This window comes from Uloborus diversus, chromosome 1 (assembly GCF_026930045.1).
Source record: "Uloborus diversus isolate 005 chromosome 1, Udiv.v.3.1, whole genome shotgun sequence".
Lineage (NCBI taxonomy): Eukaryota > Metazoa > Arthropoda > Arachnida > Araneae > Uloboridae > Uloborus > Uloborus diversus.
This window is the reverse complement of record NC_072731.1, coordinates 24213448-24235737: the sequence shown is the minus strand read 5'-3', so window position 1 is coordinate 24235737 and position 22290 is coordinate 24213448. Positions and strand designations below refer to the sequence as shown.

Below are 22290 nucleotides of genomic sequence, written 5' to 3'. Positions count from 1 at the left end.
TTTCTTTTTTTTTTCAAGTGATTCTCTAAACAATTCTTTTCACTTATTGCAGGTTGGGCTTCGGCAATCAGTTTTTAAAAAAATATTGAACAATAAATGCAGTTTATTGCTGAGGTTGAGCAGGGAAAGATAATTAAAAGGAATATAAAAATACATGTTTTCTTAACACTTTCACTGCTTCTGAATTTGTTCCAATACCAGTGAACACTGATGGAAGAGGAGTTCTTTATCATCACACTCTGGTACAAAATTGGCAATGAACATGTTAAGCCACCATAATAAATTTAATATCATATCAAAATGTTATTATAAATGATTGAAAATCGTAGGTAACAAATCTTGAATTCCAATCTTGTGAATCCACTTCTTAAAATTATTCACAAAACTCTAGTATCTCTATGTTATATTAAATATGAAAATGGACTTGAATCAAAACCATTTTCTAAAAGAATAATTCATGATAGTGTCAACTAAATGATCGATAGGTTTGACAATGAAAGGTATACTTCCTAAACCAATAGCTACTGTTGTCCATTTTCTGGTAGCAGAAGGCAACTTGGTATGTTTCTTTAACAAGAAAAGTGAGCCAGCACACAGCCTGTTGATTGTGAAACCTGGAATGGCAACAGATGCTAAAGTCTGCCAGACTAAGGTATCTATAGCTGATGTAACAAGTTGGGTATTTCTTTTTGGATCATTGGGATTCAATATCTGCAATGCAAAAAGGAAAAAAAAATATGTTTCTCAAAAGTTAGATGAACATTTGTATAGTTTAAACTTTTTAATCTTTTTACTGATAAACTGACACATATATAAACATAAGCAAAACAATACATTGAGTGTTTTCACCTTTCTGGAGTAGGGTAAAGTGTTTTGGTTTTGGTACTAACCATTGGTGTCTGGTGCACCAAAAAATGGGGAGGGGGTTTAAAGTAAGAGGAGGGATGCCGGAGTTTAGGTGGGCAGTGCCCTTAAAGTTGATTTCTTTAAAAAAAAAAAAACATTTGGCTTTATTATTGGATTTTAACGTTATTCTTGATTAAATGATTTTCTTAAATATTGGGACAGAAGGCCACGGTAGACTCCCCCCCCCCCAAGATTCAAACTTCCATTTTAAATTTTATAAAAATAATAATGTTAGAAAATATAAAAACCACACTTATTACTCAATTCTCCCTTGTTTTGACACACGAGTTCAACAACACTAGCATTTTTTTATTGAAGAAAAGCGGGGGAACAAGGCCTCTTTGCCTTAGAAAGTGATTGGTTATGGCTACTATATTATACTAACTCTTCTTTATAGCCTATTTAAATTTAACTGCAAAACCGCAAAGAAAGAAAAAACGAAGAAAGGGAAACGAGCAGGATCTAGCCAAGCAATGTCTTTTACGAATGGTTCATTTGAAACAAATAGTGCAATTGTGGTATCCAAAATAACATAGTAGACATTCACCTCAAACTGTTTTGGATGATGAATTTAACAGTCCTGCATCATCACGAGATAATTCATCAGGATTTCGCTTAGTTGTTGGAATTCTCTTTTAAGGAAGAAAACCTTCAATATTGACGAAGCATCATTCTTTTTTAATTTATTCTGCAGATAAGAAGCAAATTCACTCGCCTTTTTAAGAATAGAATCAAAATCCCCATGTTTTCTCTCAAGTTCAACGGTGTGATTTTTCTTGTTGGCTGTCAAGTAGAAGTAGTAATTTGTTTCAAAACTAGTTGACAATTTGTTGATTGTGGCTAAGAGCAAAACAACGGCTAACAAGAGTTTTGAAACACCAAAACAAAGTAAGGTTGCAATTTTTTGAAATTTTCATGGAATCTTTGAATAAATACATAACTTTAAACAAATAAAATTTTTTGGTGGAAAATTAGTCAAAATAAACTTGCTGCTTTATTTTCAGTTCAGGGAAAGTTGGACAAAACCTCACCTTTAAGCTTCGAAGTGAAATTAAAAACATTTAGAGATATTACTAGGATAAAAACTAGTCAACATACTTCTAAATACATTTGAGAGGCAATATTCTGAGTTTGGAAGTCTTCATGTTTGCGGTTATTTCACTATTGATTTATTGTGAATCTTTGCAAAACCAGCATTTTGCCAATTATAACCTATAGGGCTGTATTGCCGTGAGCAGGTAAAGAGCAATAACAACAAATTTTGATTTTTTTTTTCACATCTTGTACATTAGCTTTATTGTACAAGCTTGTGCATTAGGTTCCCACTGAAAAGAAAACACAAAAAAATGTTTAATTGCAGCATTTCCTGATTATTAGTATTGAATCCAAAACTGGTTTCTTCAACTACAGTGCAGAACCTTTTATCCGGGAACCAAAAAACCGGGAAACCAGAAAACCGGCAACCTTTTGCCGATTTTCCCGCCATTTTTTTAAAACTATGCATTTTCGGCAATTTTTGAAAAACTAAGCATTTTTTTTTTCAAATACCTAAAAGAAAATGAGCGGTTTCTGAATAAAAACCATATTACTTATCTATAACTCGGGAAAATGTTTACAAAAATGAACTTCAAAGGGTTGTCCTTAACGCAGGGGAAAAATGTCCGGAATATTTTCTTGAACTAAAAAGTACACACGTAAGATAAATAAATACCTTTGTGCTGAATAGTAAAGTCAGACAAAACAACGTAAGTAGAAATTTGTGCTTCTACTTACGTTGTTTTGTCTGACTTTACACACGTAGGTCTGAAATTTTTCTGTTTTATTCCAATTGAAAACTAAAGAAATGAATATTGTCACATTATAATGCAATATTTGATTGGATGGCCTATAATTAAAACCGTTTAGAGCGGATGTGAAGTCGCAAAAGCGCGTGAAACGCCGCAATTCTCGAATTTTCCGGATAGTTGATGGTGGAATCTAGAAATCGTTTAACACAAAACTGTAATAAGGCTGCAGGAACTCATAAGTTAAATTTCAATTGGTATTAACTTAATGCAAAAGCAATAGTTATCAATAATCGCTAACGCCAAACCTTTACAAAAACGTGAAAAAAAAAAAAACCGCTTTTATGAAAACAAATTCTTTTGTACACTATAGTAGAAGAATCACACATTTACGTTCAAAAACTTGTTTCTTGCCCTTCCCTTCATTCTCTTTCATTTTAAAACACCGAAAATTGGTGTTTTTCTTTCCTTTTCAAAATGAGTGTGAGGGTCTCAGGTCTTATTAAATAACTTAAGGGTTTTGGTGTTTAAATTATTCCTTCACTAGTAGTTTTTAATGTTTCGATATTGATAAGCATTTCTGAACTGTTTTCTTCTTATTTTAATACGTATTGCTATTTATTATAGTAATTTAAGTATTAGAAACAATCGGCCAGAAGCTCTTTTTAGCGATCCAGAAAACCGGGAAATTCAGATATCCGGGATAGCTATGGTCCCGAACTTCCCGGATAATTGGTTCTCTACTGTACCTCAGAAATTTATTTCTGCAGATACTGCAGTTTACCTGCCCACGGTAGTATAAAGCCCTTGCTCCCCGGAAAATATGTGAAGTATGCAATAAATTTATTTAAATCATTAGCTCTTTTTGGGGGGTACTGGCTTCATGGTTATTTATTTTCATTCAAAAAACGTTGATCATCTCTTTACTCCCAGCTTTGAAGATGTAGCATTTCAACACATCTTCAGCTGGGGTCACTAATCAGGGATTTCAGTTCATTTCCCTTTTTTGTATGCATCAAGTTGGCTGTTTGACGAAAATCGCTTGAGAACGATGAGAGAAGCTTTACTCATTTCAGGCAGTTTTTTTGATAAAGAAATCTCCTGTACAGGAGTGTACACAGAAATATTGGGGCCCATCACGAATGACTTTTACGCCCCCCCCCCCATATTGATTATCCATACGTCCCTACATATATTTCACCCTCATTTAAAATCTCGGGTCCCCTTCAGGCACGGAACTGGGTAAACAGGTGTCTCCCTCTGCACGCCCCTGCTCGTGTAAACACCTTAAAGCATGGCCTGCACATTTATAGAAGGGTCGAGCCGATTTGTTTGATGGTGCAGGCCCCATCAGGTTTTGTTAATTGATGTACAAAAATAAGTTTTTAACGCTCTTTTTTCATCCCGGGCCCTTTTTCAGGCCTTGTCCGATCCCAATTTCTCTGGCTTTCTTCTTCTGTTTCCAAAATGTGGGAGCTATGGCCCGCAAAATTCTAAAACTAGAGAAAGTTGATAAAAGAGGAAAGCATTCGCACTTGTGAACCACTGCGATCTACTTTGTTCCCTGTTTAGGATGGAAAAAAAATATATAAACCTGTTTCCAAACAAGTGTTTTCACATAGAATAAACAAATCACATGTTTTTTTAAAATTATTATTAACACTATTAAAAATGTTAGGTGTGAATTTAAATGCATCATATTCAATAAAAAAAATTGCTTGAAGTGACCCACTTGTTGGTTGGCCCAGTCGGGGATCCCCGACTAGCCCACCTGGCCAGTCCTCCCCTGCTGGGAAACAAATATGAATCAGTCAGATATAAAAAGTTGGCTGTGTATTAGTAATCCATTAAGTTATTTTCCTAGTTAATTGCCATTTATAGCCCAACATTGTAGAGTACAGCTGTCTCTGACATATGTATAATATAACATACAATCAATAGATTTCTTATATTGTTACACAATTTCTTATAATGAAAAATTCTAATTTAAGGAAAACATAATACCTTGTCTTTCTTTTTAACTTTATCAGCAGTGTCTGCAAACACATAGGAGAATGCTACAACATAACTTGCTCTCACTGCATTCACATGGACTAGAGCTCTAAAAGACTCTCCTACTTCATTAGCATAACCTAGACAACCGTAAATAAATATATAAATAAAATTATTCATAAAGATATCATAACAAAGAATTTTAAAGCAATGTAATATATTTTATCTCTAAAAATGGCAATGAATGGCAGCATAACTTTGAACAACAGGAAGCATAACGATAAAAAAATTTAACAACTTATTTAATAAAATCCTTTTTCCTCTCTGTTTCTCAGATTTTGAATTCAAATTATGTTTTCCCCAATCACGAATGTAATTGGTCCCTACTCATTGGGTTATCTTGTTTCTACAAATAGCTTATATTGCAACGATAATTTGAATTCAAGACGTCGAAATTCAAATGAATGCAAAGGGCTTGATGCAGGATTCTGTTTTTATGTGAAAATGATTGTGTAAAGTCGAGAAGGTTGTTTATAAATAATTCGATTCCGAGGCACATGGATGCCTGCTTTATAAGCATAGAAAAATAAATTCAAAGAACATGGTTACCATTCAACAGTCAAGTGAAAACAATAAGCAACTCGTGATTGCTCAAAAAAGACCATAGTTGAAAATATGATTCCTAGTCATATGAATCCTAGTTACTGTTGGAAGTAGGTGGTTATTAGTCTCATTTCTATACCAAAAATTTCAATTTAATGCCTAGATTCCCTAACTTAGGTGCCCAACTTGATGCCTAAAATTTTGGATTGCATACAAGCATTTTGTTTCCAACTCTAATTTTTTGAGATTGAAACTCTCTACACAAGAAAAAATTTGTAAAAGTATTTATAAAATTACAATCTATTTTATCTTTAAGAAAGCATTTTCTTCCATATATGTTTCAGATTTCTTTTATTTATTCCACAGGCAATAGGTAGTACTTCTATTAACAATAAATAATAATAAATAAATAAATAATAATACAGTAATATGATTTCCAAACCAAATATGATTTGGTTTATTCAATTATCAATCATTTATATTTGGTTCATTCTAAATGGCACCTAGATTGTTCATTTTGATGCCTAAACTTAAAGTCTTACTTCTAACACTGGAGATAGGATACAAATAATGCACCATTTCGCTACTGTGCAAGATCGCTCCCCTCCTCCCTGAAATTTTTGGAAAGGGGAAAGTTCAACAATTGCCGAATGAAATTTAAATTTTACAGACTGATAAAACTGGAGCATGAACGCGTACCATACATACATTACAGTTAAAGAGAAAAAAAATATCAGGCATCACATAAAAATTTTTTAAAAAAGGAAAAATATTCTCAATTTTGCACAGGCCCGCATTATCCAATAGGCCAACCTAGGCCCTGGCCGAGGGTCACAAGCCAAAAAGGGAGCACGTCGCAGGGAAAAAAATAAACAGCTTGCTGGGGGGGGGGGGGAGATGCGACGCGTTCGTACATGGAGAAGAAAAATTTATCGAGAAAAGATTGCAACCAGTGCAATATGCATGGACGGATTTAAAGGGAGCGAGGAGGGGCAACGCCCTTGCCCCCCTTGTCTTGGAAGCACTTTATACATAGCAAAAACACACCTCCCAATATCTTAAAAGAAAATAAATCATGATTTTTTTTTCTTTTTTTGAATAGTTCAGAAGTGAAAATGAAGAAAATAGCAAATGTCCTTCTCTAAAGGAGGGGGGCAATGTACACTGCATTACAAGTAGTAAAGCTGTCACTGGGTTGCTGAAAATGTGTTAAAAACGACGATTTTGAACTGAAAACGATTGGGGGCAGGTATATATGTTTTGCCCCCCCCCCCCCCATTTGAACATCATCGAATGAAAACAAAGAAAGAAATCCATCCCTCATTTTGTCCACACACAGGGGAGAGCGAAATTTTCACTTGGCACTGGCTGCTGCTAAGCCTCTGGGAATGACTGGGGGATACGATTTCAATAGAGCTTGGATATGTGAGGTGAGGCGTTATCTCAAAGTTTGGACTGTGGGCGTAAATAGATGTTAATCTGGGCCTGATCTTGCAATATTGTTTTCAAATTTGCGTAATCGAGCAAATTTGCCAAAAAAGGAAATTTTTTGGGAAATAACCTGCCCTGGGAATAAACCTGCCACTTCAAATAACCTGGGAATTTACCAGCCCACCCTGCTGTGGTGGGCAGGTAAACACAATAAAGGATTTTTGAAATATTTGAGGATACATCTCTTTGATTCCCTACAAGCACTCAAGTAATATGTTGAAATTTGACGTTCTTTTTGTGCTTTATTTTCAGCAGAAACCAAATAAGCAAGTTCGTACAACAAAGATAAAGTTCTGTGAATGACAATTTTTTTTTTCAAAGCAATGAATTTAAAGTGTGAAACAAGCGCACTTATTTTATATTTAAAAAAAATTTACGCCCTAATAACAGATTTTACCAATTTCAAATGAAAGTAAAAAAAACTATGAATTCAAAATTTTGTTCCACAGTTCATCTCCTCAAGTAAAGGAAAGTAACTTGAAAGTTCGACTGAATAACAAAAATACGGATGCTTAAAACCATTATTTTTCGAGCTGCAAATAGTTAGTAATGTTACTTCTATACCCGATTTCAAGCATGGTTCATATGAAAAATGTTTGCATAGTTACAATTTTAATTAATTAAAAATGAAAGAAAGCACAATTTAAAAGCTCTACCTAATAACCGAACGGGAGTGTCTCGATAAATATCGATAGTTGACTCAGAATTCATATTTTGTTCGCCTTCAGCCATGACCTTAGCAACCTTTTAGCGTCCTTGCCGACAATGGTGTTGCTGTTGCCATAGGCACGCTTTGTTGCCAAAAATTTCCTTTAACGAACAACCCTCATTACAAAAATAAATAAGAAAAAGTTACTGTCTTCAGACATATAAAACAGTAAGAAGTAGCTTTGAACTGGTCAAGTGCAATTTAAGCAGGTTGATTGAACCACGTGACATTTTTGATCAATAATAAGTTTTTTTCATCATTCGTCTGAGCTAGAGTCCCTATATGAAAACGTAGTTTTCAGAGTTGCGACAACAGCTACGCTCGGAAAGCGCAACCGGTTACAGGAGAAAGATAGGGTTGCCGCCGAGCTGCAAGATTGGCTCCTTGTTCGCTTTCGAGTTTCATTACAAAAAAATAGTCACAAGCGGGAGCGGGAAGAGTGGCAGAAACGGGTTCTGAAGGATGTAAGCACGCGGATTCGAAAATGCATGCTGTCAATAAATGAAACGCTCGATTTTGATTCAAACATTAGAAAAAGACAAAATGGCCCTGTGTTAGCAGAATTTAAAGCAGATTTTTTCTTTAACCTTATTCTCTTTAATACGATTAATTTTAAATTAATCAAAAGATTCTGAGACAACGAAAATTATATTATAGTTTGAATTGATTCAAAATGAATGAAGGAATAAAAACTGATTAAGAAAATGAAAATAAATAAATAAGCAACAAATAACGAACATAAAAATTTGCTTGTTTTTGCTACATTAGTTAAGTTTTATAAAGATTTTTGAACATAGAAATATTTCTTCAATTGATATCAAAAGCATTGCTTATTTATTTTTTTTTTCTATAAAAGGAAAAAAAATACAATTTTCTGATTTAAATGGAAAAGTTTAGCATTAGCTTAAAAATTCCGAAAGGAAATATATGCCTGGGATGTCCACCTACGGGGGGGGGGGGGGGGCACCCATGTATATGCAAAGGAATGTTTGAAAGAGTAATACTAGAAATATGCAGAAGCTTAAAACAAGGTATCCTATCCAGGCCCGGATCTATATATTTTGGGCCCCCCAGCAACAAAATCTCTATAACCCCTCCCCAGAGGCCATCAGTGTGTATTTGTAACATTAAATAAGTCTTAGTGCTAGGTTTTTTTCAATTTTTTTTTCTTCAATTTCATAGGCCGTTGGACCCCTTAAGACCTGGGACACCCCACACTGTGGGGATCCTATCTCGCTCCCCCCCACTCCAAAAAAAAATTAAGAACCTCTGAATATTTCAATGGTTTAGTGGGCACACCTAGTTAATAGATTAATTTGTATTTAGTTGAAAACGAAATTATATTAATCAGAGGTCATTTTTATTTGAAACTAGATGCAGATAGAAATATTCAGAAATGAATTGGGAAGTTAAGGGAGGGGGGCGTGTATTTTGACATATATTTTTTTAACATTCGTATATGCATAAGAAACAGATGTCTCCATTGTTTTATATTTATTTCTTGAAAGTACACTATCTATTATTTAAAATTTTCAACAACATTTTTATACCAAAACAATACTAGAATGAAAGGTAGTTAGGTAGTAGACATTTTTTTAATGAAACAAAATTAAAACAATTCAGAGCACCAAAAAAGGACTTGTACTTATTTTGAATTTTTATGAGAAAACAAAAACTAAAAATTAAAAACAATTTAGCATGAGGAAAACTCATTTATTTCATGCTAAGTTTTCAGATTAATAGCATGATCTTATAGTTGTTATCTTGTTGTTGTTGTAAACAACATAGATCTCTGTTGTTCAATTTATTTTTTGGTGTTATTGTATCTATAAACTTTATTTAAAACACAAAATTTCCAGCATTTTCATCCGAAAAAGAAAACATTAGTTTAATTAAAAACTTCAGTCACTAATGGGCTAATCTTCAAAAAGTGCAACTTTGCTGTCACATGCCTTTTACAGTTAAAGCTAAGGAATAGTTTATTAGTTTTTAATTTCAGCAAAAATATATCCATTTAAATCTGCCGACAGTTTTTTTTTTTTTTTTTTTTGTAATAATTTTTATTTATTTATTTATTTTTGGGAGTTTGCAGCATGTGAATTCTTACCTCCATGTATTAGAATTTAATTAATTCAAAATAAATGAAGTGATAAAAAAAAGGTAAGAAAATGAAAATAAATAAATGAACGACAGATAATGCACGTCAGAAATTGCTTGTTTTTGTTTCGGAAAGGCAAGCGTTATAAAGAGTTTTAAATCTAAAAATATTTCCTGTAACCATCTAAAAAGCAATATTACTAATAAAAACGGTTTGCTATTAAAAAATTGCGTGTTTAAGTTTACCCTGTACAATTTTCTGATTTAAATGTGATTAAGTTAAACATTAAATTAAAAATCTGAAAGGTAAATATGCAAAGGAAAATTTGAAAGCTTAATACTAGAAATAGGTAGATGGTTAAAACGAGGTAACCCCCCCCCCCTAAAAAAAAGAGAAAGAAAAAATACCAAGAACCTCTAAATATTTTAGTGGTTCAGTAGGTAATCATGGTTAAAATATTAATTTGAATAAAATTTAAAATTATTACTTTAATTTGATGTAGATAGAAATATTCAGAAATAAATTGAGGAGTTGAGGGGGTGTAATTTTAAACATTACTTATTTTCAACTCATATGAATAAGAAACAAATGTATCTATTGTTATTTATTTATTTCTCTGCATCATACATCTGTTACTTAAATTTTGAACAATATTTTCACATCAAAACATTATTACAAAGAAAAAATCATTCACAGCACCAGTAGAGAGAGGACTTGTACTTATTTTCAATTTTTGTGGAAAAGCAATGTTTACATTTAATTTTGACAGATATTTTAAATACAACTTAGCATAAAGAAAACTCATTAATTCCATACTAAGTCTTCAGGTCATTACCACATAAAAATTACAACCAAAGTATCTAATGTTCAATTTATTTTTTGGTGTTGTTACATCTGTAAACTTTATTTCAAATACAGAATTTCCAAAATTTTTACACGAGGAAAAAAAGAGGAAACAAAGACATTTTTCTCAACTAGGCAACCAAACTCAAATTGAGGGTACCGAAACAGGATTTGTAGTTTTTATAGATTTTGGGACACACTATTATTATCAATAACTGCTTAAGTAACAAAATAGGCAAAGATTAATCTTTGTGTTTTCTGAAATGCAACGTAACCTCAAAATATTTAGATGTTCAAAATGTAGTTATTATTACCAAATTTTTAAAAATTCCTTACTCCAAAGTATCATTTCCTAAAATTAATAATTATGGACAAAACATTAGTTTAATCAAAATTTTCAGTCACTTATAAACATAAAGAAAATAAATTTTGTTATAGGCTTTTTTCCCATCTACTCAATCAGGGAGTTTCGATTAGACAGGGCAAAATATACTGATGCTTGTAATTTATTTTCTCTTACACTATTCGTGAAGTGAATTTTTATGAAAAAAAACTCCCTTGATTGAAATAAATTGAATTTTTTGTTCAGATTTTTTCATATAGATTGTTATTCCATTCATTACCCCATATCATGGATGGATGAACATGACGTATGTTCTAATATCCTGAAAAATGCTTCCAGAACTCAGTCAGAAACAGAACAGGTGCACTGACAGTCAAAAGTGGACTAAGATAACAGTTGCTACCAATCCCTTCCAAAATTGGAGCTATTTGCAGTTATTGAAATTCTGTCCCGTAGTTTAAGTGGGGAGAAAAATCTCTTTTTGAGAGGGGGGAGGTTCTGGATAATTACAGGAACAGAATAAGCAGAAATGAACTGTTTATTTAATGCTGAAATAAGATATAACAATAAACAAACCTAAATACATCTTTCATAATTTTATGTATATCTAAATTTTTTAGCCTTGCTTTAAATACCAAAAAATTTATTATAAATCTGAATTGAAAACAATATTTTTACATGACAAACAAGCATAAACCTAAAGAAAGCACTTGATTTACAAAACAAATTCAAAACTCTAAATTTAGAGAATCAAAACAGAACACCAGCTACTATTTCAAAATTTCTGTTGCAAAAGTATTGTTTGTTTAACCTCTTTACATTTCAATATTATTATACTAATGAATGATAATAAATTTGATAATAACTGTAACAAATCAGAAATACAGCATTGTCTGTATGAAGAAGATCAAAATTTCATTTAATTACACTATTTAGCATTTAAACACAAAATTTTCGTTGGTTTGTATGTCGTTGTTGAAAATCCAAAGACCATTTCGGCAACAAATTTCCTGAAGTTTACAACATAACAAACATGAATGGCATATTATACTTGGAAATTTATTATTATTTTTTAAACAACTTCATTAAAATTAGTTTTGATAAAGCTGTCAAGCTAAGAAAACTTCGAAAATGATTTCTGGACATCCTTGTAAACTTAATACTGGAGATCATTCTATTATACAATTTTTTAAGCAAACAGTACAATATTATCATGAGTTTTCTAGAACATCTGCATCAGGGCTACAATTCAGTTAGTAGTTGAGCTTTCTTTAAGTTGCAGAATATCTGGAAGAAACTTAAAAAACATTAAGGGCAAATAAATTTTAAAGCTGAAGTAAAACTCTTCAAATGTGCTAAATCATCAGTACGGCTGATGTTTTGAATTGGCAGGAATGTTTTTTAAAGTAGTTCATAAAATTATAAATGGAAAATAAATAAACACACTTTAATTGAAATAGAGCTGTATTTCAACTACTTTGCACTAAGTGTGTTGTAAAGTTTAATTTCAAATAACAGGGTGTTCTAAAAACGCATGAAAAAGTAAAACACATATTACAGGGAATATTTTAATTCATCAATCTCTTTTGACTAGCATAGATTATGTTTTTCATTAATTTATGTACATAATGTTATGTACATATTTTTTAGTGTGCATCATCTTTGCTCTTAAGAAGAGAAATCATCAGTTTATGATGACTAAAATAAATAATGATTGTTCGTGATTCCAAATTTTATAGGAACCGTGAGAAAACTTGCTTGTTTTTTCTGCATTTCACTTAGGAATATCCACAGCAAAATTGTAGGGGTAGGTGGGGTATGTTGGACAGTGAGGCACGTTGTTCAAGTCCCAATTATTTTAATAATATTAATATTTTTTATTTTATTTTCTGACCAACAAATAGCTCCTATGGTCCTACAAATCCTATCACGAAATCACATGGCACAGTTATATTGAACAAATTTTTTTTCAGAAAGTGTTATTTCAGCAGTCCTGAGTAATTTTCAGAAAACTAAAAATTAATTTTTTTAATGGTTTTAGTCAAGATTGAGGAGAAAAAAAATTAAACTCCTGTCTTAAACTTTCACGTGAATGCCACTACCTCATCAAAGAGCTTACTTGTGCTTGTGATTGAAAAAATGTGAGTGCATACTGTAGAAACTATTTATAAACTGTTCTTGTTTGGCTTTAACATATAAATTTAAGTGAAGTAAAAATATAGAGAATGCAATATAACTGATGCTTAAATTTATTCTTTAAAATAAAGCCACATTTTTCAGTAAATTCATTTATCTATACCAGATATTTCAGCTGGCCACATGAATCAGTTTTGAAAGCCATATGTTTTCAAAATTGTCCATTTTCACCATTGTCTTAGAACATTTGAATTCCCCTTTATTTCAATGTTCTATTTCCTGAAAAAGTATTGATTTTCTAAAGCCTTTAACAAATTAAGATAACCTCTGATAAATTAAATATTTTTTATTCATACATTTATTTTTATGAGTGGTTGAAATGAACTCAGATGCAATTGAATTACCTTTTGAGTGGGTGAGGCAAAATCACGAACATGTAATAAATGAATATAAATAATGAAATAAACATTACTTTTAAAGTGGATGCATTTATAATAATAATAATATAAGAGAAATAAACAACTCTGATTTAAGGAAGCAGTTACTAAAGACTTTATTTTGCATTGATTGAAAACATCGGATAAATATAAAAATATCTAATATATATCAAAATATCGGATATTTTCGAACCCTGATCTTTACGGATAATCTCAAAAACCCATTACGACAGCCTTTATTTTAAAATGCCACACTAGTTAAAATTTAACTCCACATTAATCGAGATAGGATTATTTAAAAATCATTTTTCCACCAAATATCGAAATTTTTACGAAATTGATGTGGGGTGAGAGCTTCATGTACTTTATTTTTCTGCTGATCTAGAAGAGTAGAATTCTTCTAAAGTTTGATTCCAAGAAACGGGTTGTGTCATAATGACAAACGATAGACGCGAAACATGTTAATTGTTCATCAAACACTTTTGAATAGATTGTATTTCTTATTAATTTTCTTACATAAAATTATATACATGTGTCCACTTATAATGATCATCTTCTTCCTTCTTAAGAAGAGAAATGATCTGTTTACGATAACTAAAGTAAGTAATTACAAATGTACATATTGATCTCCGCGCTGCCTAAACGTAGTACATGCAACCATACAAAATGAGAAAGAAAGCGAGAAGAGCGGAAGGTCTCACTTTCCTCCAATATCTGAAGGCAAGCAAGCCACTATTTTCCTTCTAACCGACATTGCTTATCCCCACCACTTTTCATCACACAAAAAAGTTGGATATAACTTCAAAGCCCTTGCATAAAAAGTTTCACTTAAAAAATCTTTGATTCAGCATTTTATTATAAAAGTATTGATATTTCAACTCGCAAAACTTTAAATGTACCTAATTTCTGACAAACAAGAGCTTTGTGGCTGGGAGGACTTTTACAATCTCAAAAACCCATGATAACAGTCCTTACCTCAAAGGTAATTCAAAACTTGTTAAAACTTAACTATGTATCAATCATGGCATAATTATTTAAAAATCATTTTCTCAATAAAAATAGAAATTTTTACGAACCTGAAGTGGGGTGATAGCATGCACTTGATTCTTCAGGTGATAAAGAAATAGCAGGTAAAGGAAATAACAAGGCAACCTAAAAATTAGTAAACCCTAATTAGAGCATAATAAAACGTACCAACACACTACTTGAACCGAACTGTTGAACACCTCAGTTTTCTGTTTATGATGGAACACACAGCGACTGGCATGCTTGTTGAATAAAAAAGAGTAAATTACCAAAATAACCAAAACTACCTACAATTCATTAAATTTTTAATAAAATAATACATTTTAAATTGGCTCGCTCAACCTAAAAAATAGATAAAAACTGTACTGTGTGTCAAGCAAGTGTTGCACTTCATATCCACCTCAAACGCTTTGGCAAATTCATGTGGTCACATTAATTTCATAATCGAACTGACATTTTTTTAACAAATTTTAACTAATAAACATTTAGCAGAATATCATAACAAAACGTTTCCATAAATCAAAATGTTATTAAAAGATACTGCCAGCAAGCACTGAAAGTCCTATAATTTATAAGCATTTTATTTCCTCTGCATCTCCTTTCAAAAAAACAAAAATTTGACACTGTAAATACTTACGTTGCATAAAGAGAAGATTTAACTTGGAGTTTTATAGCTTGAAGGAACATTAAAACGATACATTAGTCAATTTTTGTCTAAGAAATGATCAGGAAAAATAAAAACCTTAACATTAAAACATAAGTTAAAACGGGTTTTAATATCAAGTCACATTCATTTAAAATAAAAATTTCCGCAGCATAAGGCATTTATAATACAAATCACAAGTTAAGATCTCTTCACATCACAAGTGTATGTTTTGTTTACTTTCACTCGTCGCCGAACACGAAATTGATCGCGCCAAACCGAATACAGAGATCTATCGTTAAAAAAATTTAATTTACACAATTAAAACATTTGCCTTGTCTTAAAGTGTTGTTTTTCAATAAAGTTGTGATTGGAATTATCTATTTAACAGAAAAAATAACTATAAAAGACCCAAATAAAGTGTCATTGTGGAATTTTAGCACACCGGAACACATGTTCTTGGTATAATTACGCGATAGTTAAAGAAATAGGAATGGACTCACTCAAGTAAAGCTACACACGTATAATTTGAACATTGTAGAACAGTAATATGAGCATTAAAATCCTGGACTCACCTTTAATTTTTCAGATTCTGGGTTTTTCCACATCACTGTCATACGCTCCATGTTAATCCTACGGGAGAAGAAGAAACCTTGCCTCAGGCGGTCTTCGACCAATAGGAAAATGATACCGCGTTGTCGCAACTCTGAAAACTACGTTTTCATATAGGGACTCTAGTCTGAGCATGGCCCCATTAATTTCCGCTTACGGCAGCAGCAGACGACGCTTCCATGGACGCTCCAATCACAGAGAGTTTAAAACTTGATCCATGATCGGATTGGCCGAACCATACCGCGTGATCTCAAACACGTCCACCCGCGGTAGGAGCGGTTGCAATCGGCTCGACCGCTGGAGAACAACCGGAAACATTTCCAAACGCTGCTTGGTGGCACCAAAAATCAGCTGATTGCGTTTCCGAATGCTTGCGATGGTATCGGTGCTACAGCCATAGATCTTTAAAAGGGATAGATAGGCCTTTCTTCTACAGCGCAGCGTATTTCGCTCGGAGAAAGTGGGGTCATCATGATTCTTCCGAGAATCACGTGATCAAGGGACATCGTGTTTCCCTCTTCTCGGGCAGCAGTGATATAACAATGCGAAGCGTCGTTAAAAGTCTAGGATTGTCTGAAGATTTTCATTATACTTATGTGAGAAATCTCTATATGTGTGAATCTGAGATTTTCTAGCTAAAGAGGGTTTGATGAATTTTATTAAAAAATAAAGACATAGTGAGTAACAGAAATCTTTCTTTCTGCTAAAGGCAAAAAAGTTCCCATGCAGAGTCGAAATTAAGAATATTTTAAGCAATTTACTATAGATACCGAGCATTATATTAAATCACTAAAAACAAGCGATGGAAAACTAGTTATAGTATGTCCGCGGAAAACTGGATTTTTAGGTTTCCTAATTTCTATGAAAAATGTGCTGGGAACATATGAAAAGTATGTAAGTGCCCGAATTCCAGTTTTAAACTGCGTAATGACTTATAAGCTTACTCAGGATCACCTTGAAACTTTTTTCAGTGCGATCAGGTTGTGAGGGGGGATTCAACAATAATCGTCGGATAATTTCGAAGTGCGAAAAAAAGATTATTCATTCATAGGGAAATTAAAGAGTCCAGTTCTTTAAATTGCGCTGATTTTGACAACCTTCAAATGCTAAGATTAAATTTTAAGCGTAACAAAAATGCTTTGAAAGAAAGCCTTTTCTTCCGATTCCTTTGACGACGATTTGGAAAATTCAGAAATCATCTCAATTAACACGACGCAGTATATTAATGATGTTTCTTACTACGCTGGATTTTTTTGTCCGGTAAGTGCACTCTGTTGTGAATTGCGACGACTGCAACACAGTCTTAACTACAACAAATCAAAAAATAGACCTAATAAAATTTAAGAATTTTGAGACACATTTAAGTATGATAACTTATTGCAAGATTGCAGCCATTGAAATATGTACATTTATGAAGAACAACTGAGCGAGAATGTGAAAAAGTTTTGGGAGTAAAACACAAAAATATAATGTTACTCATGAGACCACAAGAGTTATGCGAAAAAATTTCAAATTCCGTTTTTCTAAGTTTAAATAAGCATATGTTGGAAACAGAAGCAGCAGATTTTCTCGTTAAAAAGTTTATAAAATTAATCGTTACTAAATATTTAAGCGTTAGAATGTATCGCGCAGTCAATTCAAACAATGAAAATAATTCACAAAGACCAATAAGTAGGAAAGTAACAAAATTAATATTGTTAAGGGACAATAATCACTAGTTTTCTTCACCCTCGAGTTTAAATTGTCAAAATTATCATAGTCTGTGGGACGGAAAAAAAAGAAGAAAAGAAAAATTGGGGAGGGGGCGAAAGTCAAATGACCATTCATGTAGTTTATAATTGCAAATAATTTATTTTCTGAGTACTTGTTGCAGTTAGGAATGGTTTGTTCTAATCCGTTCTATATTGGTTTGGCTAATATAGTGTTGGTGCGAAATGCATACGAATATTAGAATATTATTTAATTGAGTTGATATTCGATACTATTTACATTTGTATTTCTAATTGGTTTATGGTTTTAGATCGGGTTTTATGTTAAATTGTTGCACTGGTTTCAAAAGTTGTGGGAAAAAGCACGCATTGACACTATTTATCTGTATTTGAAAAATTTGATTGAAATAAAAGAAAATTTATAAGGTCAATTTTTGTTTAAGATTTTTAAAGACGTCTTTTTCTACTTAGTATTTAAAGCACTTGAAAAAAAAGTTTGAATAGCTTGTGCGCCTGCTTCAAAAGTTATGATGGGAAAATATCTAATGGACCATTCCATGAAAAAGCTGTCCTTTTGTCCCGCATTTCATTAAAAAGTAATAATTTAAAAAGGTAACAAAGAACATTTTTTGTAAAAATACAACAAATACATTTGCGATTTCTTAATGAAAAAAACAATTGTTACCTTTTTTAATTATTACTTTTAGTGAAAAATATGAGGTGTTACGTGATGGACAGAGTGTTCCGTTTTTCTTTCATAATGGGTAAAATGCCTTAATTTAACCCATGCTTAAAGGGGGGTTTAACCCATGCTTAAAGCATTTAACCCATGGGTTAAATGCTTTAATTTCCCTTAATTGTGCAAATGATCGCGGCGCAAAGTGATTCTCTTCGATAAGGGAAACAGTTTCTTGTGAGGGGAGTCCCTTGATCACGTGATGTCCAACGGGGGATGTTGACGCGCGCTCTGGGGAGAAAAGTGGGGAGAAGGCACATCTATTCTATTTTAAGATCTATGGCTACAGCGGCGAATTTCCGAGCCTAACCTAGATAGAACTCTATGGTTAGTCATCGGTAGCGCTATGCGAACGAAACCTTTGTCAATAACCCTTATGTTCGACGAGCTCGACCGGTAGATTGATCACGTGACAGCTAATGACGTCAGTCAATGCGTGAGCTTTACAATCGATGTCATTATACGTCATTTGATCAACCGACCGGTGAGCTACCCTCATCGAACACAACCCTCGTCAGGATACTTTTAAGTAGATGTCTTTACATCTTAAATCTAGAACAAGCTCACACCTTTAGATTGAAAAAGGGGTTATGTCCGGAGTGATTCCGAGCAGTGGCGGCTCTAGGTACATGCTAGAATAAATAATTTGGTGGCTCATTCTTGGCTTTTGGGGAAAAGGTCAATCGAAAAAGCAATTTTCATTGCTTTTGTTTCCCTTGTTTGTATCCGGATATCTGCCAAAGCCGTAAGTGACCCTCGGAAATAAGTGTGGTATGAATTACTCAATATAATATACTACTCAGAAAATTACATTGGTTACTCTTTCCTTTAGTAGTTAAACGGTCACAAAAAAAAAAAAAAAAAAAAAAAAAAATTAAGCCCCCCACGGAGCGATTGGCGCTAAAATTGAACCAACGCCTGTTTACATATGGATTGACATTCATTCCAAATTTCGTCCAGAACATAGCATTACTTCTTGGGATATGGCACTCACAATGGAAAACAAAGAACGTCCGATTGCGCCACCCCCTTTTCAGCTATTGACGCCAAAATAGAATCAGCTCTTAACCCTCTAAGGGCTACTTGTCGATAATTTTACTACTTGTTTGATTCCGTTCATTATTTCTTGAGCTACAGCAGTCACAATTGACGACAAAAAACGTTCTATAGCTCAACCCTCGTTTGAGCAATTGACACCAAAATTGAATCAGCACCTGTACCTCTTAGTGGCAACGTGTGAACCAAATTTTGTTTGATTCCGCCAGTTTCTTCCTGGGGAATAGCAGGCAAGCATAACTCAAAAAAGTCCCATTGCTCCACCCCCCTTGGAGGAATTCGCGCCAAAAATCAATGGGCACAAGTTCACATAGGGGCACATATATGTACCAAATTTGGTTTGATTTCATGCGGTAGTTTTTGCTGTAGAGGGGCCACAAAAAACTAGTAACACACACACGTGACATACATACACAGACAGACAGACATTTTCGAAAAATGGTCGAAATGGACTCAGCACACCTCAAAACGTTCGAATTCTTCGAAATTCGAAAATTTGCACGAATCCAATGCTTTTTTCTATATATTAGATATAGAAGAAAGTAAAAAGTTTGAGACACAGCTGTAGTTATAGTGTGTGGTGTCGTGTAGTTTAAGATTTGGGTTAGGAACCCATAGTATTTAATTAACTTTTTTAATTACACTGTCTCAAAGTTAATAGTTTGAACAGGGAGTAGGAAGAAGGAGAGAAATGTCCTACGGGTTTGCTAGTGTAAAAGTGGCAACGATTGTTCACTTTTTACAGAGAGCGCTGCCGGCGAGCTGCTCCCGACAATCGTAGCAGATCAATGTAAATGATGCTAAGTTCCTCATTTTTTTTAAAGGCAGCTAAGAAAGCAAAAAAAGAAAAAAACTACTGAAAATTGGTTGTAATAAGGGGCCAATATAGTGGATGATGTACGGCTTCGTCCGCAGGAAGTTAGCGCAGTATTTTGATGAAAAAATTCATTTTATTTTTCATCACCAACTTGCCGAATTCTTCTACTAATATTGCGCTGAGCTATGTTTTATTTATTACGAGTTAGAATTTTTCCGTTCCTGTAAATAATTGACGAAATGAGAATGTAGTACAATTATTTACGTAAATACAATTTTTTAAATTAGTTGTAAATTTCGTGACATGTTTCGAGAACTCATTAAAGCGAAATAATTTTTTGCTTTCACGACCTTAACAGCTAAAAATAAATGTTAATTCGGAACTCCAGCGCTCGAATACGCTACCTTGCGGTGATTTACAAAACTGCCGATGGAACTAAAACATTGCCACGTTGCGTTCCACGTGTGTCTGTTGACGTAAACACAGGCAGTTAGTTCTGAGTATTTATTAACGCAATCGATGTGTCTTAGTTTGCTTTCAGCTACAGAAATTAATTCGTCCCTTAGTAGTATTCTCGACCTTCTCAAAATAATGTTAGTTTTCCTTATTTCTTTCAAAAAAGTATTAAATGGTGGAAGCGTAAACAAGAAAACTCTGGATTAACAAAATTGGATAACGTTATACCAGGTAAAATTTTTTATTGTTTTGTATGAATTTGTAAGAATATGAGTTTTCTTTTAATCTTAAATTAATTTACTAATCATATTTCACAGCAGCATTTAGTTGGAATGGACAGTATGCAAAATATTTTCTTGAATTTATTATCGTAGAACAAAATGAAAAATGTTTAACCGAGAAAGAATTTACTTTATTCCTTTTATTCTCAGCTGAAAGATTTCGCCAAATTTGTTTAGGGTTATAGTTTTAGTATTGTGCGAGCAAAGTAGCCTTGGCGAGATTTCGCGTTTTTAGTTAAACCATTTTTAATTTTTATCATGAGTGGAATAAAATGATAGTAAGATTACAGAATTCGATAAGTAAAAAGAAATAATGGTCAACCAACTGAAAAGAAAACTACCACCATATATAAACTGTGAGTACACATATTATTTATTTTGTTCTGAGTGAATTTGAATAAATATCAATTTTTCAATTCGATGAAAAAAAAAACGAACTTAACAACATTGACTGGACACTTTTCCTTAACCTAATTCCACATAAATGATTTAAATAACCTTTGTTACTACAGTATCCTACTGAAATAGACAGTATGCAAATAAATTTTCTTGAAAATATTTATCGCAGAACAGATTGAAAAATAGAGAAAGAACGTTAAGAATTTGAACAATAAAAAATAAAAGTTCGCCAAAAATCTGTTTATAGGGGTTTTAAAATTGTGTGAAAAAATAATGTATCTTGACAAGATTTCGCATATCAGGTAAATCATTTCCATGACGAATGAATTAAATGCATGATTTCTTTGGATATCCAATCATATAGTCATAGAAATAAATTATCTAGTGTTAAACGTTACTCTTGACAGTCTGTCACGTATGTGCACTATGTGACAAAAATGTCAACAAATGCCGGAAATGTCACGAAACTGAACTTAATGTGTACTAATGTACAGAAAAAAAGGTACAAAATGAAAATGCCGTTCGAAGCGAACCAAAAATTTATGAATTCCGAATTCAACATCGTGAAAATGGCTGCTTCAGAACAACTTACTGTGTGTTCTGCATTAATTGTTTACTTTCGTAATACTTTTTGGTTTCTAATCTCTTTCGATATGGGTCAGAATAACCAAAAGACTTTGAAAAATCTTTTCAAATGAATAAAGCGAAAAAATCATACATACGAACAAAAATCACAACACTTTTAGCATTTTCTTCGTTACCACATGCGTTTGTTTTAGTTTTTAAGTCGGCCATTAGACAGTGACTGCAATGCCCCCTATAGTTCGTTGGAGTTGCGAATATTCTATTTACTTAACTTCAAGCTGATATTGATTATTCGTTACTCCAATAAACTATAGGGGGCGCTGCAGCCACTGCCTAATGGTGGATGAAAAAGGTAAAACAAACAAATGCCGTAACTATGCTTTGAAGCTTAGTGAATGACAGTAATTTTAAATCGTGTTTGTAGGAAGCTCTCTTTTCTATTCCTCTGAAATTATATTAGACCATAAACTGTCTGAAGCCTGTAATTTACTCCAAAGAAAATACGTGGAACAGAATATTTTACCTTTTTCGGCGGTATTGTTAATCACCACAAGGTAGCGTATTAGAGCTCTGGAGTTGCGAATAATAATTTTATTCATGTATTTACTCACTGCTTAGACATAATTGT

The 22290-nt window shown here is 32.9% G+C and overlaps 1 protein-coding gene across 1 annotated transcript; it reads right to left on the bottom strand.

Annotated features, from left to right (window-relative positions):
* Positions 1 to 218: 218 nt before the first annotated feature.
* Positions 219 to 7521, bottom strand: LOC129228426 (mitochondrial fission process protein 1-like). The gene is made up of 3 exons (XM_054863109.1): positions 7433 to 7521; positions 4695 to 4822; positions 219 to 711 (listed from the first exon to the last, which is right to left on the bottom strand). The coding sequence occupies exons 1-3, from the start codon at positions 7506 to 7508 to the stop codon at positions 430 to 432; spliced, it is 486 nt and encodes a 161-aa protein (XP_054719084.1). The 5' UTR covers positions 7509 to 7521; the 3' UTR covers positions 219 to 429.
* Between the last annotated feature and the right edge of the window lie 14769 nt (positions 7522 to 22290).

What these genes read in the sequence shown, in the direction of transcription:
- LOC129228426 (XM_054863109.1), bottom strand. Translation starts at nt 7,508, where the DNA reads ATGGCTGAAGGCGAACAAAATATGAATTCTGAGTCAACTATCGATATT. An exon ending in CACTCCCGTTCGGTTATTAG is followed by an intron (nt 4,823 to 7,432) that starts GTAGAGCTTTTA and finishes ACGGTTGTCTAG; the next exon opens with GTTATGCTAATGAAGTAGGA. An exon ending in AAGTTAAAAAGAAAGACAAG is followed by an intron (nt 712 to 4,694) that starts GTATTATGTTTT and finishes TTTGCATTGCAG; the next exon opens with ATATTGAATCCCAATGATCC.